Here is a 14,286-nt window from a genome sequence, read left to right as displayed (position 1 = left end):
TACCACTATCAGTGTCGATTACCATTGTCCAATCGACACTCTTAGTCCTGTGTGCAACGAAAAACCGGATTTTGAAAAAAGATGACATGTGAGCCCACCCCTTAGTCCCGCTTCTCTTGTCCTGCAATCAAACATGTTTACGGTACATCCGTCCCATATTTTATGACATCGTAAATGAGATCCATGTAATCCACCTCAAATTTTATTTCTTTCCATGCTTTCTGTATTTCTCCAATCATTATTAGCAAACTAGAAGATTTTACTTAAAAGCTAAAATAAGGGTTCAGAAACTGACACACACACACACAAAAAGTGTCTCCTTACTCTCTAAAGAGGCCAAACGGAGATACAAGCTAATTTAAAAGGCATCGCTAACTGGTTTCTTGAAAACAAAAGTGTACACCATCCCAAGCATAAAAAATAAGGGGGAAAAGCAAATGTATAAGGGAATTGATTTTGTCACTCCCCTTTTTATTAGTGTCACTCTCATTCTCTCACAAAACAAATCATCTCATAAAGATACAAAGGGAAGTGACATTAACAAAAATGGGAGTGGCAAAATCACTCCCCATGTATAATTGTTGGAACTTAAAAGTACCCAACAACAACCAACCAAAAAAAATGCTAGCTTGCAAAGATGGGTGACCCAAAAAGAAGAAGGAAAGTTGCAAAGCAGGTTAATTGTTGGAACTTAAAAGTACCCAACACCAACCAACAAAAAAAAATGATAACTTGCAAGCCCACTCCTTGTCAAACTCATTCCACATAAACCCTGTTTTCAGTAAACTACCCAAAACACCCCGCTAGAAGGAGACGCACAGAAATCTTTTTGATCTTCTGTTGGCCGGCGACTACGACAACGACTTCGATCTTCCATTGGCTAGACAATTCAGGCCCAAAATATTGCTGCCAATTGAGAGAGAGAGAGAGAGATTTAATTATCTAAATTGTGGTGGAATGTGGATGATGTAAACCGTTGAATTAGTGAAATTGTAGTGGAATGAGGATCACGGTACCTTCTGCCAGAGAATTCCCATAGTCTTAAAGACAAGCTTGTAGAGAGAGAACACGTAATGGACTGTTAGCTTTTTTACCGTGAAACTGGTAGGTAGAGGGAGGACTACAGTCTAGTGCTATGCCCACCTCTCTATTTCGTTGCATCGCTTAATTTTGCCGTCTGTCTCAGAAATCAATAGTCTGAATTTTAAAATAACTCTTGTAGGGAAGAGTTTTCTAAAATTCCGACTATCGGTAGAAAAGCGATGAAATAAAATGGTGGGTGTAGACTTTCTTGAGTAATAAAATCACGAGGAGCAAGCAAATGTGCGCGTACAAATTCGGAAATTGAGATATACCTTATATTGGTTGGTGCATGCAAACTTTTTATCAATTTGTGAGACTAATGTTCATCTGACTCATCCAAAAGCACGTTCGAACGACTAATCCAAAGGCAAATATGAAATAGGATCATATAACTTTCAATAAACGATTTTGTTTTATTACAAGTAATGGTACGGGTACATATGACTACATACAGATTCGAACACAAATATTTTTAGAACCGGTTGAAATAGGATCATGTAATTTTTTCAATATTTTTCGAACACAAATGATTTCTACTCCCTCCGTCCCTTTTTTTGTGTCCAGTATTCCATTTTGGGCTGTCCCTTAATAAGTGTCCATTTTGTAAAGTTATGGGGGTAAAAGTTGGTGTATTGTCTATTTTGTCCCTAAAAGTATATTTTATTTTGAAAAGTTAGTGAGTAAAAGTGTAATGATGATGTGTAAATAGGGAAAGTGAAGGAAAAAGTTGATGTGAAAGGTTTAATGATGATGTCTTTTTAATAAGTTGGAGTTACGAAGCAGGACACTTAAAAATGAACGGAGGGAGTAACTTTTTTCAGGCATCTGTTAGAAAGATTTTTAGAATAATGAACAGTTTGAATCATCTTTGTAGGATCCAAAATGAGTCCCACACCAAATTGATAAATCATTAGTCTGAACTTAAGTGTTTTTTTTCACAAAACGTAGCCTTACTGATATTGGATTGAGTTAATTTTATTTAGAAACTGTTAAAAAGAATTTAAAGTATAATGAGCGGCTTGAATCATTTAAGTGGCCTTTTAACAAATCGTAACGCTCTACTGATATCATATAGGTCCATTTTAGTCCCAAAAAAATGATTCAAGCTGGTCATTATTTTTAAAATATTTTTGGGTTCCTAAAAAACATTAGCTTAATCCGATATCGATAGGGCGCTAGGAATTGTGAAAAAGCCACTTAATTTCAGACTAATGATTTATTGTTTTTTTGTGGGGCTCATTTTGGATCCCACAAAGACAATTGAAATCGCTCATTATTGATAGAGTTTTACGAATTGTGAAACAGATTTTTGTTTTCTTTGTTTAATGCTTTGTTGGAGTGGGCACTGGGCAGGGGCTACTGCCTCATGCTCATGGGACAGCAGAGCCCTCGCGCCGGTATCATTTCAGGTAGTCTGGTACTGAAACACTGTTTTCCGGGGTCTGCTCTTCTCTTCTTAAGTCAACACTCTGCATATCATTTCATATTTTCATCTCATCTCATCCAGAAAAAAACAGAGCCATGGCAGATGTACTCCTCTCCTCTCTCATACGGACAATCCTTACAACCTTGACCTCCTCGGCCCTAAAGGAGTTCGGAACAGCTTGGGGCCTCGAAACCGAGCTCAAAAATCTGGAGAGTACTTTGAGTACAATCCAGGCAGTGCTTGTAGATGCAGAGGCCAAGCAATGGACGAGCGAGGCCGTCAAGAATTGGCTCCGAAAGCTCAAGGATTCAGCTTACGATGCCGACAACGTGTTGGACGAATTCGCCACCCAAGCCCTCAAACGAAAACTGGATTCTCAAATACACCGAGTAAGTGCCTTTTTCTCTCTTCCAAATCGGCTTATATTTCGTTTGAAGATGGGGAATAAGATTAAGGGTGTTAAGGAGAGTTTGGATAGAATTGCTGGAGAGAGAAGTTTTCACCTGACGGAGGGCTTGATGGTGCCCGAATCTCGTGCGGCGGAGGGAAGACAGACCAGTTCCTTCGTGAATGAATCCGAAATTCTAAGGAATGACGAGAAAGAAAGGATAATTAACATGTTGCTCGATGATTTGAGCGATCACGACGGTGTTTCGGTGTGTGCTATATGCGGCATGGGGGGCCTCGGCAAGACTACACTCGCTAAATTGGTGTACAATGATAAGAGGGTGGAGGGGCACTTCGATTTAAGACTTTGGGTTTGCGTATCTGATGATTTCGACATAAAGAGACTGACAGGAGCGATTGTAGAGTCCATAGAAGGAGGCGCGTGCAATATCACAAACTTGGATCCACTCCAGCGCCGCCTCCAAGAAAAACTTAGTGGCAGGAGATATTTGCTTGTCTTGGACGACGTGTGGAATGAGTACCACGAGAAGTGGGATAGACTAAAAGATGTACTTAGGTGTGGAGCTAAAGGCAGTAAGGTTGTAGTGACAACAAGGAGTCAGAAAGTTGCTCATATTATGGCTACACTTCCTGTGCACCTTATGGTTGGTCTATCGGAGGATGATTCTTGGTCCTTGTTTGAGCAACGAGCTTTTGACAATCGAAGGATGGAGGAAAACCATGAGCTGTTTGAGATTGGGAAGGCGATAGTCAAAAAATGCGGAGGGTTGCCCTTAGCGATAAAAGCTCTAGGAAGCCTCATGCAGTTTAAAAGCAGTGAAAGTGAGTGGTTATTTGTGAGGGACAGTAAGATTTGGGATCTACCATATGATGGAAGTACTATCTTGCCTGCCCTAAGGTTGAGCTATGACAATTTACCTCCACACTTGAGGCAATGTTTCGCTTATTGTTGTATATTCCTTAAAGACAGTGTGATGGAGAAAGACACTCTGATTGAACTGTGGATGGCAAATGGTTTTATTCCCTCTAAAGGAGAAACAACTTTGCATGATACGGGCCATGAGATTTTCAATGACTTAGTTTGGAGGTCCTTCTTACAAGATGTGGCGGAGAATTTCGATGGCAAAACAGTATGTAAAATGCACGATCTTGTGCACGATCTGGCGCTATCTATTATGCAATATGATTTACTATATGTTATGGACTCCCATAAGGATCTGAAAGTTCCAGGAAAGGTTCGTCACTTGCTTCTTAACATTTGCTCAGCAGGGGGATTAACTTGGAATGAGGCTGTGCTTGAAGTTCCATCTCTACGGTCGTTTGTTTTACATCCAACCATTGGTTTTTCTTGGGAAGAAGTGTCTCCTTGGATTGGGAAGAAGTGTCTCCTTGGATTTCGAAACAGAAGTATCTCAGGGTGTTGGATTTGAATTGTTACAATATTTTTGAGAAGGTACCAAGATTAATTTCCAACTCCGACCATCTTAGGTACCTCAACATGTCGCGCTCTAACATAGTATATCTACCAGAATCCATATGTGATCTCCAAAATCTGGAGACTTTGAAACTTAAACATTGTAACCAGCTTCGTAAGTTGCCCAAACGCATGAGGTATATGAGAAATCTCGTATACCTAGACATTAAAGGGTGCCATTCTCTTATTTCTATGCCTCCTAAATTGGGACAACTAACTTCCCTACGAAGACTAAGCATATTCATTGTGGGCCAAGCTGAGGGTTACCGTATTGGCGAGCTGAAAGAATTAAATCTTGCGGGGGAGCTGGAAATGAAGATACTTGATAATGTAAGAAGTCCAGCGGACGCCGAGAATGCCAATTTGAAGAGGAAACATGATCTTGTTTCTCTGAATTTAAGTTGGGATTATCACAAAGAAGAAAACTTACCCAGTGATGTTGAAGGGGTGCTTGAGAGTCTCCAACCTCACTCGAATCTGAAGAAGCTGAGTATAAGTTATTACCGAGGATCAAAGTTTCCAAATTGAATGATGTGCTCAGTTCTTAAAAATCTGGTTGAGCTCTCTCTACATTCTTATTCAGGATGTGAACAACTTCCGCCTCTTGGGAAACTACACGTCCTTAAAATACTCAATATCACTGGAATGCGTTCTGTGAAGTGCTTCGACCCTGAATGTTATGGAGATGGGGAAATTTCATTCCAGGCACTAGAGATACTCGATCTTCTAGATATGCGGAGTTTGGAGGAATGGACGACAATGGATAGACAAGATGTTTTCCCGCGCCTACAAGTGTTGAGTTTATGGGGCAGCCCCAAGCTAACTAATTTGCCTGCCCTTCCAACACTTGAGAGTTGGCAGATACATGGCAGTGAAATGTTACTCGAGTCGGTGAATAATCTGACTTCGCTTTCCTCTCTTTCAATAGGCGACTTCCAGTTGGAGATTCTTCCGCATGGATTGTTTCAAAATCACGAGGCCTTGGAGTCCCTAATGATACAGTCTATGCCCAATATCGAGACTCTGCAAAATCAGATGTCTGGTTTGTCTTCTCTAAAGCGATTGAAACTTAATTGCTGCCGTAAAATAGGAAATTTGACAGGACTCGAAATCCTAAACTCTCTGGACTCACTTGATATAATGGGTTGTGATAGTCTTACGGACCTTAAGGGCTTGGAAGGCTTAACTTCCCTCAGATCCTTATATATTCGACACTGTCTCAAGCTAAGGTCGTTATCGGAGGGAATGCAACATCTGACGCTACTCCGAGACTTGCATATCAGTGGATGTCCAGAGATACAATCTTTTCCAGAAGGCATGCGAAATTTGAATTCTCTCCAGCGTATGGCGATATCGGATTGCGAAGGATTAATTACTCTACCAAACTGGCTAGGAAACCTCCAGTCGCTATCATACTTAGAGATTCGGCGTTGTAGTAATCTGAGGTCGCGGTGCAAGAAAGAGAGTGGCGAGGATTGGCTGAAGATAGCTCACATACCCAATATTTGGATCAAGGACGATTGACAGACAATCTAGAAGTTGAGGTATGATTTTTTTTTTTCTTTTTTTTGTTAATTTTTTGCTGTTGTTAAGGTTGGTTTTTCTTTTGACTTAATAATTCAAAACGACTTTTTTTTTTTTATCTTTATTCAATTTTTTTTTGTATTCGTTAATTTTGTGTTGAACTTTTGTGACTTATTGATTCGTCTCGTCGAGAGGAATTGGAAAATTAAAAAAAAATTGATCGAAACTCATAACTTTTTCCGATTTCTCTCGTTGAGACGAATCAATAAGCTACAAAAGTTTAACGCAAAACAAACAAATGCCAAAAAAAAAAAAAAAAACTTTGAATAAAGATAAAGAAAAAGGCTACTTAACTTTTTAATCCAAACCCACCAAAGTAATTAAAACCTGCTCTAGCCACAAGCGACGCCACAATTTGGGTGACCCATGGATATATATTTTTTAAACTATTGCTATATTGAATAATTGCAAAACTAATAAATGACCGATTAAAGTTTGACACCAAACTAGAAAATTTTCCAATCTTGGAACACCACAAAAAATTTAACCGATGGAATAAAAGACGAATGAGCTAAAACCCAGCTCCTTTTGAAACACCACAAAAAATGCTTGTTTGAGCTTTAAATGTACTATAGATGTTTTTGTTAATTAATAATAGCATTCCAAGGGTTTGACCTAGTGGTCGAAGCTTGAGATTTAGCATTTGCTCCTTTTTAGCTGGCTCTTAGGTTTGAAACTTATTAGGTGTAATCACCTTTTATGTGGCTACTCCATACAGGGCTTTGCCTTGGCTTTAGTTGTACTCCCTGATAGTAGACGGTGAGATTGGATCGCTAGGAATAAGTCGACGTGCACGTAAATTGGTCCAGACAGCTCGATCGAGTTGTCACAAAATTTACAATTAATTAGTAAGAGGATTGAGATTTATGAGTGACCCCATGTTCCGAATTTCCTGGAGTCACCAAGACAATATTTGAAGTGGCAATTTTAGTTGGAAGAAAACGATTGCCTATAGAGTTTATTTTCCAGTTAATTCCCCCAGCCTACATTGACATGAGTGCACATTCTAATAACTTTGGCCATTTTTTTCCTAGATTCATGTCCGGCCGCATATTTTGAGTCCAGATTTGATTGCATGGTTAATCAAGAGAAATCATCGAAGTTAGTTCCCAGAATGAAAAGCTGGGGTTTTAGATGCAGCATGCTTTCCATTTTGAAGGGTTCTGGCCTTCACTGTGTTGAATAACAGAACGTAAGTTTCTCACTCTCCCTTCTTGTTTTAGTGTTTTCACGTTTCTATTTCTCACATGCTGATTACTTTGTGCATCCTTTTTTCTTATTGGTTTTCCTTGTAGCCACCATGAAAAATCTCCCAAATCTTAAGTATGCATCCTTTTCCGAGTAATGTTCTTGTACATTTTTTAGTGTCATCCAACAGACTAATTTCATTTGTTGTTTTTGCAGTTTTTATGCATATTGAAATGGTCAAGTGGGAAAGTAATAAATTATTGCCACAATTTCAAATACTAATAAATTCTATGCAACTTAGTGTACTATTATCTTTCCTCTCGCTCATTCCCTGTTTCTATCCTATTGTCCAAATCTCTGTTGTGGTGGAGCCTTGTAATTTTGATGAACGAAATGATTCTTATCGTCCTTGATGATTCGGAATCAAATATCACCATTAGGTTCTAATGGGAACAATGATAACAAACATCTCTTCACCATTTTAAGTTTGGATAGGTATGGCATTTCTGAGGTCATGATTTGAGCACTTCATAAATTCAATCGTTTTGAGCCATACAACAACCTTTCTGAAGTATAAACATGTCGTCGTACTTCAAAATATCATTTCATTGTTGCTTTTTGTGGGTGCAATTTTTGGATTCCTATTTATTTTATCATTACTAAAATTAGGTTCAGTTCAAGGAATAAAAATTCTGAAAACAATAAGTTAATTACAGTGATTCTTCCGGTTTGGACAAAAAATGTGTAGTAGTTTGTTTTGAATTGGATTAGGTTTCATCATCGGCTTAAAAATGTTTGGCAATAGGTTTTGTAGTCATGACTATCTATAGTCTTTTTTATTTTTTATCAGAGACTATCTATAGTCTGTCTCGGTCAGTTCTCCAAGTTGCTGATAATGCAGTTGTCATAAGTTAATGAAGTAGTCATAGATGCTAAAGTGAGGGTGAGGAGTGTTCTTTTTGGCTGTGGTTTGTGTTCATTTTCAAGTCTCTCAAACCATAAGCCATTAGTCTTCATGGTTCTAACATCTAATTGGTTTAACCCCTAAGAGTGGTTAAAAGATGCTTTAACCCCTAAGAGTGGTTTAAAGTAGGTTTGAGGTTGAAGGTAAGCGGGATGGAAAAACTGTATGATGATTTTGTTGTTTGGAGTAGTAGCTACCAACCTTTAAGGCAGCGTGCTTCTGGGTTTGTCTCTCAACCTTGACGTGAGGAGCTCAAACACTTACCTTTATCCGCATAGTAAGATGAAGCCGAAACTGAAGCTTCACTGGCAAATTTGTACTGGCAGCAGCTTTATTCAAAAGCATGCCAATCTTTTATGTTTCGGTGTACTTCGGGAACCATATGTAACACATCCTATTCAAACCAAGCAGGGAGGTTACGCTTTGAATAGTAGTTGGTGGCACATAAAGTTCAAAATAATTGCTGGCATCAGTTCCTTGGGTTCATGCAAGTATATGAATCACGGTGAGCTTAGTTAATTTGGTAGTGTTCATTGAACCAGAACCGGGGGAGGGTGAGAGGAAAAGGGTCTCAAAATGTGCCATCACATCCCACTGCACTCTTAGGATCGCCATTTTCTCCTTGGCTGGGTCTGAAGCGGGCTTGCTTCTCTTAAAGTTATATTAGGTGGATAGTTACATGAGCATGAACCTGAAGTTTTTTATTTTTGTAATAACGAATACCTAGATAGAGCAAACTAGTAAAGAGAAATCATGTTAATAATTTTGTTGGGGATACATGGCCGTCCCTAAACATGTTTCTAATAGGTATGTTACTAGTAACTTACTATGCATCTCAATCATAACTGTAATGGTTATCTTCTTATATAGCTTCACCACTGTTCCATATGGCCTAGATCCTCTGCAGCAGAATGGGTACAACATACATCTGAAGAACAGATACGGTTAGGCATTCAGTACCATCTACATCAAATAGCCATGTTGAGATCCAGATGTTCTGTATAGGCATGTGTTCTATGTGAGAATCTATTGTGCTTTTATAGCTTTCCAGCCCTGATCTTTTGATTTTTCTGACGAGGATATTAATTTGGTAGATGAAGCCATCTTTAATTATGCTTTTTGTGCTTTTTGAACTTCTGCAGACTTTGGTTCGATATCAGTTACCCATGGTGGTGATAGTTTTCAACAACAGTGGTGTCTACGGCGGCGATAGGAGAAGCCTTGAAGAAATTATAGGTCTTTTTAAGGATGAGCCAGCACCTACTTCATTTATCCCTGGTGCAGCTTATAATCTCCTAATTGATACTTTTCAGGGCAAAGGTTATCTTGTTGGGACACCCGATGAACTCAAATCTTTTGCGGCCCAGAAGCCAGGTGTGATAAACGTCACGGTAGATCCTTATGTTGGTGTTGAAAGTGGGAGACTTCAGCACAAGAACTGAGGTAGATCGTAGGCTTGAGCTGTTACTTTGATAGTTTGATTTGCGGACAGAATACGACAATGTTCAACAACGTGAAATTCTCAGATCTTGTTGTAGAGTTTTTCTTTTTTGAATTATTTGTTTCTAAGAGATGTTGAAGCACTCGAATAAATCTTCGACTGAAGGGAGTCCTGTGTTATGTATGTTGTTGTGTGCGCAAGCGAGAGCGGGACTAGGCCATGATAATTGTACCATATAGAGCTACAGAGTTGCCGGATTCTACATTCAGATTTCATGCTTAATCTAGATTGTGTGGTTAACTGAAGTTTGCAGTTTTACCATTCTTCTTCTTGTCACCCCAAGCATCCCTTTAAAGGCTTATTAGTCCATGCAGTGTGTGTGATTTGGTGGGAAATTAGAAGAAATTATGCGAAAAGAGAACTCTCTCCTAAAGGATCATAATTAATTTTTATCTTCTAGGGCTCTCGTTGAAAAGCCCTAGGAGAATCATAAAACCAAATGAAAAAATGAAGTGTTCCAATTTTCAATCATTTTGAATCGGTGCAAAGATCTTATTTTTCTAATCATTTTATTCTATAGGATGGTAATTAATTTTTAAGAGAAGCATAAAACCAAATATTTCAACACCTAAAAAACAATCCAAAACTGCGTCGCATAAGGCTTCGGTGGAAGTTCACCGACTTGGGAGTCGGTGGGCATAGCTTTACTGTCCAAACCTGCCTTTGATTGTACGTTTTTTGATAACTCACGTATTCGGGCCAACTTACGCGCACATCGACTAATCTTATGAGAATTAATCAATCACACCATCAACTTACGAGGGTCCCAATTAAAATCAGAGCTCTACATGGACTACCCCAAACCTGCTTTGCAACTTTCCTTCTTCTTTTTGGGTTACCCATCTTTGCAAGTTAGCATTTTTTACTTTTTTTTTTGGTTGGTGTTGGGTACTTTTAAGTTCCAACAATTATACATGGGGAGTGATTTTGCCACTCTCCTTTTTGTTAATGTCACTCCCCCTTTGTGTATTTATTAGATGATTTGTTTTGTGAGAGAAGGAGAGTGACATTAACAAAAAGGGGAGTGGCAAAATCAATTCCCTTATACATTTGTCTTTTCCCCTTATTTTTTATGCTTGGGATGGTACACTTCTGTTTTCAAGAAACCAGTTAGCGGTGCCTTTTAAATTAGCTTGTATCTCCGTTTGGCCTCTTTAGAGAGTAAGTAGACACTTTTTTGTGTGTGCGTGTGTATGTCAGTTTCTGAACCCTTATTTTAGCTTTTAAGTAAAATCTTCTGGTTTTCTTATAATGAATGGAGAAATACAGAAAGCATGGAAAGAAATAAAATTTGAGGTGGATTCCATGGATCTCATTTACGATGTCATAAAAGATGGGTCAGATCTCATTTATGATGTCATAAAAGATGGGACAGTACCGTAAGCATGTTTGATTGTAGGACAAGAGAAGCGGGACTAAGGGCTCACATGTTATCTTTTTTCAAAATCCGGTCTTTCTTTGCACACAGAACTAAGAGTGTCTGATTGGACAATGGTGCACCATTTTCCCATTTAGTAACTAGTTTCCCATGAGGGATAACTAATACCAAGGGAGGAGTGGTATCACTTAGTCCCCCTTCTCCCGATTATCTTCCTCCCCATCCAACGGTAAATTATAATTCTCATCGTCTTTATTCCACTCTAACCAAATCTAGTACAACTAATCCACTATTCACATAATGTCATCTATTTTCCCGTGGGCTACACTTGTCCCTTCTATCCTCGTTCTAAATCACATCTTATCCAATACCTCCTACAATGAAAAACCTCAAGAGCATTAACATTAGGTACTCTTGAGAGGCAATAAACAATGAAAAACATCGTGGGGATATAATAGTTATATTCAATTGGGATAGATTGGATTCTCTGGCCTGTAAAGTTTATTTCTCTTTTCCTAGTAAAGCCAAATTCTGACTAGGAAATATGGATGCAAGAGCTCATGCATATTATATCCTCAAAACAAGACAAGCTCTAGATGTTGACCTCTATACTTATCACTAGTGATGAACAGTTCTCAAAATATTCCAAACATGTCTGCTTTATTCTTCTTTATGGTACTTTCTTTTGGGATCAGTTTCTTTATTGTATGTGTTGGAACTTTTTTTTGAAGTGGTTGGTGAATTTTCTTTCAAGATTTTATGGTGCGATGATGTGCTGCTGAATTTTCTTTCTTTATTGTATGTGTTGGAACTTTTTTATGACCGCGAGGAAGTCCCGGTGGAGAAATGAGCTGATCTTGCCTTTGTTGATCCGGTTGAAGAGAGTTATCACGATGTAGCAGGGGGTCCTCCAATCTATGACCTACTGTTTTCTTTGCAGTATGCCTGAGTAATGCAATAAATTGTGGAGAGATTACCTATTCGTTAGACAACCAATCCCATAAAAGATTGGACATATGTACCTTAAGCATGTTTGATTGTAGAATAAGAGACATGGGACTAAGGGGTGGGCTTGCATGTGTTCTTTTTTCAAAATCCGCTCTTTGGTTGCACATGGGATTAAGAGCCGGATTGGACAATGGTGCACCATTTTTCCATTTATTAATTAACATTAGGTACTCCTGAGAGTCAATAAACAATGAAAAAACTCGTGGGGGTGTGTTAGTTATATTCAATTGGGATAGATTGGATTCTCTGACCTGTGCAGTTCATTTCTCTTTTCCTAGTAAAGCCGAATTCCGACTAGGAAATATGGATGCAAGAGCTCATGCATATTATAATATCCTCAAAAGAAGACAAGCTCTAGATGTTGACCTCTATAGTTATCACTAGTGATGAACAGTTTTCAAAAGATTCCGAACATGTTTGCTTTATTCTTCTTTATGGTACTTTCTTTTGCGATCAGTTACTTACCCACATGTAAGTGAGAGTGATGTGGTTGGGGTGTGGCCGAGTGATGAGTGATGTGATCAGGGTGTGGCCGAGTGATGTGCCCACAGCATTGTTATTTTCATTTACATGTGTTGGAACTGTTTTATGAAGTGGTTGGTGAATTGTCGTTCAAGATTTATGGGGCAGTGATGTGCTGCTGAAGCACAATAAGTGTGTGTGTGTGTTCCCTTCTTGTTGGCAGTTGAAGCCAAATTAACATCAGAAGGGGGTGATGGAAGAGGATTTGTTGCTGAAAAATGAAGATAGGAAGTTGGTGCCAATCGCACCAAAGGCGTTTGTGGAAGAGCTGAAGAAGGTGACCGCCATAGCAGCACCGATGGTGGTGGTGACAATGTCGCAGTACCTCTTGCGCATCGCACCCATGATAATGGTGGGACACATTAGTGAACTTTCCCTCTCCAGTGTGGCAATTGCCACCTCTCTCACCAACGTTACCGGCTACAGTGTCCTTGTAAAGTTTTGTTTCTTGCTCTCTCTTTTTTTTTGTTTTAGTTAGCACTGCAATTTTCCAAACTAATATGGACACCAAATTCGAATTTTATGCATTATGAAGTGGTTTCTTGATCTTTTTACCTCTTGCACCGACATCTTTTTTCCATAACAATTCAATGCGAAGATCAACAAATTGACTACTATTTTGTATGTATGCAGTTTGGGATGGCAGGTGCATTGGAAACCCTGTGTGGGCAAGCTTATGGAGCAGAGCAGTATCGAAAGCTTGGAACTTATACTTATGGAGCAATATTGTCCCTCATTCTGGTTTGTCTACCAATATCTCTTCTCTGGATCTTTATGGATAAACTGCTTGTGTTCTTTGGCCAAGACCCGGTAGTTTCTTTGGAAGCTGGCAAATATGCAATTTGGCTAATTCCCTCGCTGTTTCCTTATGCTATTCTGGAATCAATGGTTCCGTACTTGCAAACTCAGAGCTTGATCCTTCCAATGCTTTTATGCTCAACTGTCACGTTATCTTTTCACATACCTCTTTGTTTGGCTTTAGTTTTTAAGTCTGGGTTAGGAACTAAGGGAGCGGCATTGTCAATTAGTTTGTCGTATTGGGTGGATGTGATCGCACTTGGGATTTATTTGAAATACTCTCCAGCATGTGAAAAAAGCCGCGCTCCTTTCTCAAGGGATGTTTTCCTGAGCATTGGGGAGTTCTTCCGCTTCGCTCTTCCTTCTGCCGGAATGGTTTGGTACTACTATGACAGCGGATTGTGCATTTGGTTTGCTGGTGATTTTCGAGACGAATGGAATCGTAATTCCTTGGTCTCCTGGTGGAATGGCTATTCATCTAAACTTTTTTGAGTAATGATTTCCTTTTGTAATAAGAACAAACATTCCAAGGGAATGCCATTTCATTGCAGTTTCCTTCCAGTGAACCAAATGTTCCCTTTGTTTTACGTACTTTCTAAGTCCCTTTTCGATCCTGATATTTCCCGCCCATGCACAATGTACAGTCTTGAATGGTGGTCATTTGAGCTACTCGTTTTGCTGTCAGGGCTTCTAGCAAACCCAGAACTTGAATCTTCCGTGCTTTCAATCTGGTATGCTGCTTCTCTATTCTTGTGAATTTTGGTTACATGAGTTTTTTCGACTTAAGTGCTTATCATATTTTACCATTTGTGTGAACAGCCTTACAACTACTTCACTGCACTCCCTCATACCGTATTCTATCGGTGCTGCCGCAAGGTTTTGCTTTTGATAGCTGTTTCCTTGAGCATGTATCTCTTACATATAACATTTGAACTATTTTCTTAAGCTTGTT

At 39.1% G+C, this 14,286-nt stretch overlaps 5 protein-coding genes across 5 annotated transcripts in view; all 5 read left to right on the top strand.

Annotated features, from left to right (window-relative positions):
* LOC131302582 (putative disease resistance protein At3g14460) overlaps positions 1–9,571 on the top strand; it is a 47,093-nt gene extending 37,522 nt beyond the window's left edge. Inside the window, exons 3-4 of the mRNA XM_058329293.1 lie at positions 9,270–9,363; positions 9,441–9,571. The gene's annotated coding sequence lies outside the window, so the exon portion shown is untranslated. The remainder of the gene's footprint in view (positions 1–9,269; positions 9,364–9,440) is intronic.
* Positions 1–14,286, top strand: part of LOC131302588 (protein DETOXIFICATION 14-like) — a 37,088-nt gene that overhangs the window by 21,279 nt on the left and 1,523 nt on the right. Inside the window, exons 2-7 of the mRNA XM_058329306.1 lie at positions 5,320–5,935; positions 7,010–7,167; positions 12,700–12,969; positions 13,170–13,714; positions 13,979–14,065; positions 14,154–14,210. Of these exons, the coding sequence (XP_058185289.1) occupies positions 12,730–12,969; positions 13,170–13,714; positions 13,979–14,065; positions 14,154–14,210 (929 nt within the window). The 5' untranslated portion in view covers positions 5,320–5,935; positions 7,010–7,167; positions 12,700–12,729. The remainder of the gene's footprint in view (positions 1–5,319; positions 5,936–7,009; positions 7,168–12,699; positions 12,970–13,169; positions 13,715–13,978; positions 14,066–14,153; positions 14,211–14,286) is intronic.
* Positions 1–14,286, top strand: part of LOC131302587 (protein DETOXIFICATION 14-like) — a 35,921-nt gene that overhangs the window by 20,112 nt on the left and 1,523 nt on the right. The window lies entirely within an intron of this gene.
* LOC131302849 (putative disease resistance protein RGA3) lies at positions 2,493–4,347 on the top strand. The gene has a single exon (XM_058329641.1). It carries the CDS (start codon positions 2,605–2,607, stop codon positions 4,345–4,347), a length of 1,743 nt encoding a protein of 580 aa, XP_058185624.1. The 5' UTR covers positions 2,493–2,604.
* On the top strand, positions 4,416–5,915 carry LOC131302847 (putative disease resistance protein RGA4). Its single transcript, XM_058329639.1, has 2 exons — positions 4,416–4,881; positions 4,975–5,915. Exons 1-2 carry the CDS (start codon positions 4,416–4,418, stop codon positions 5,913–5,915), a joined length of 1,407 nt encoding a protein of 468 aa, XP_058185622.1.

This window comes from Rhododendron vialii, chromosome 10a, assembly GCF_030253575.1.
Source record: "Rhododendron vialii isolate Sample 1 chromosome 10a, ASM3025357v1".
NCBI lineage: Eukaryota > Viridiplantae > Streptophyta > Magnoliopsida > Ericales > Ericaceae > Rhododendron > Rhododendron vialii.
Note: the sequence above shows the minus strand (reverse complement) of the source record. Positions and strands in the feature narration are given on the sequence as shown.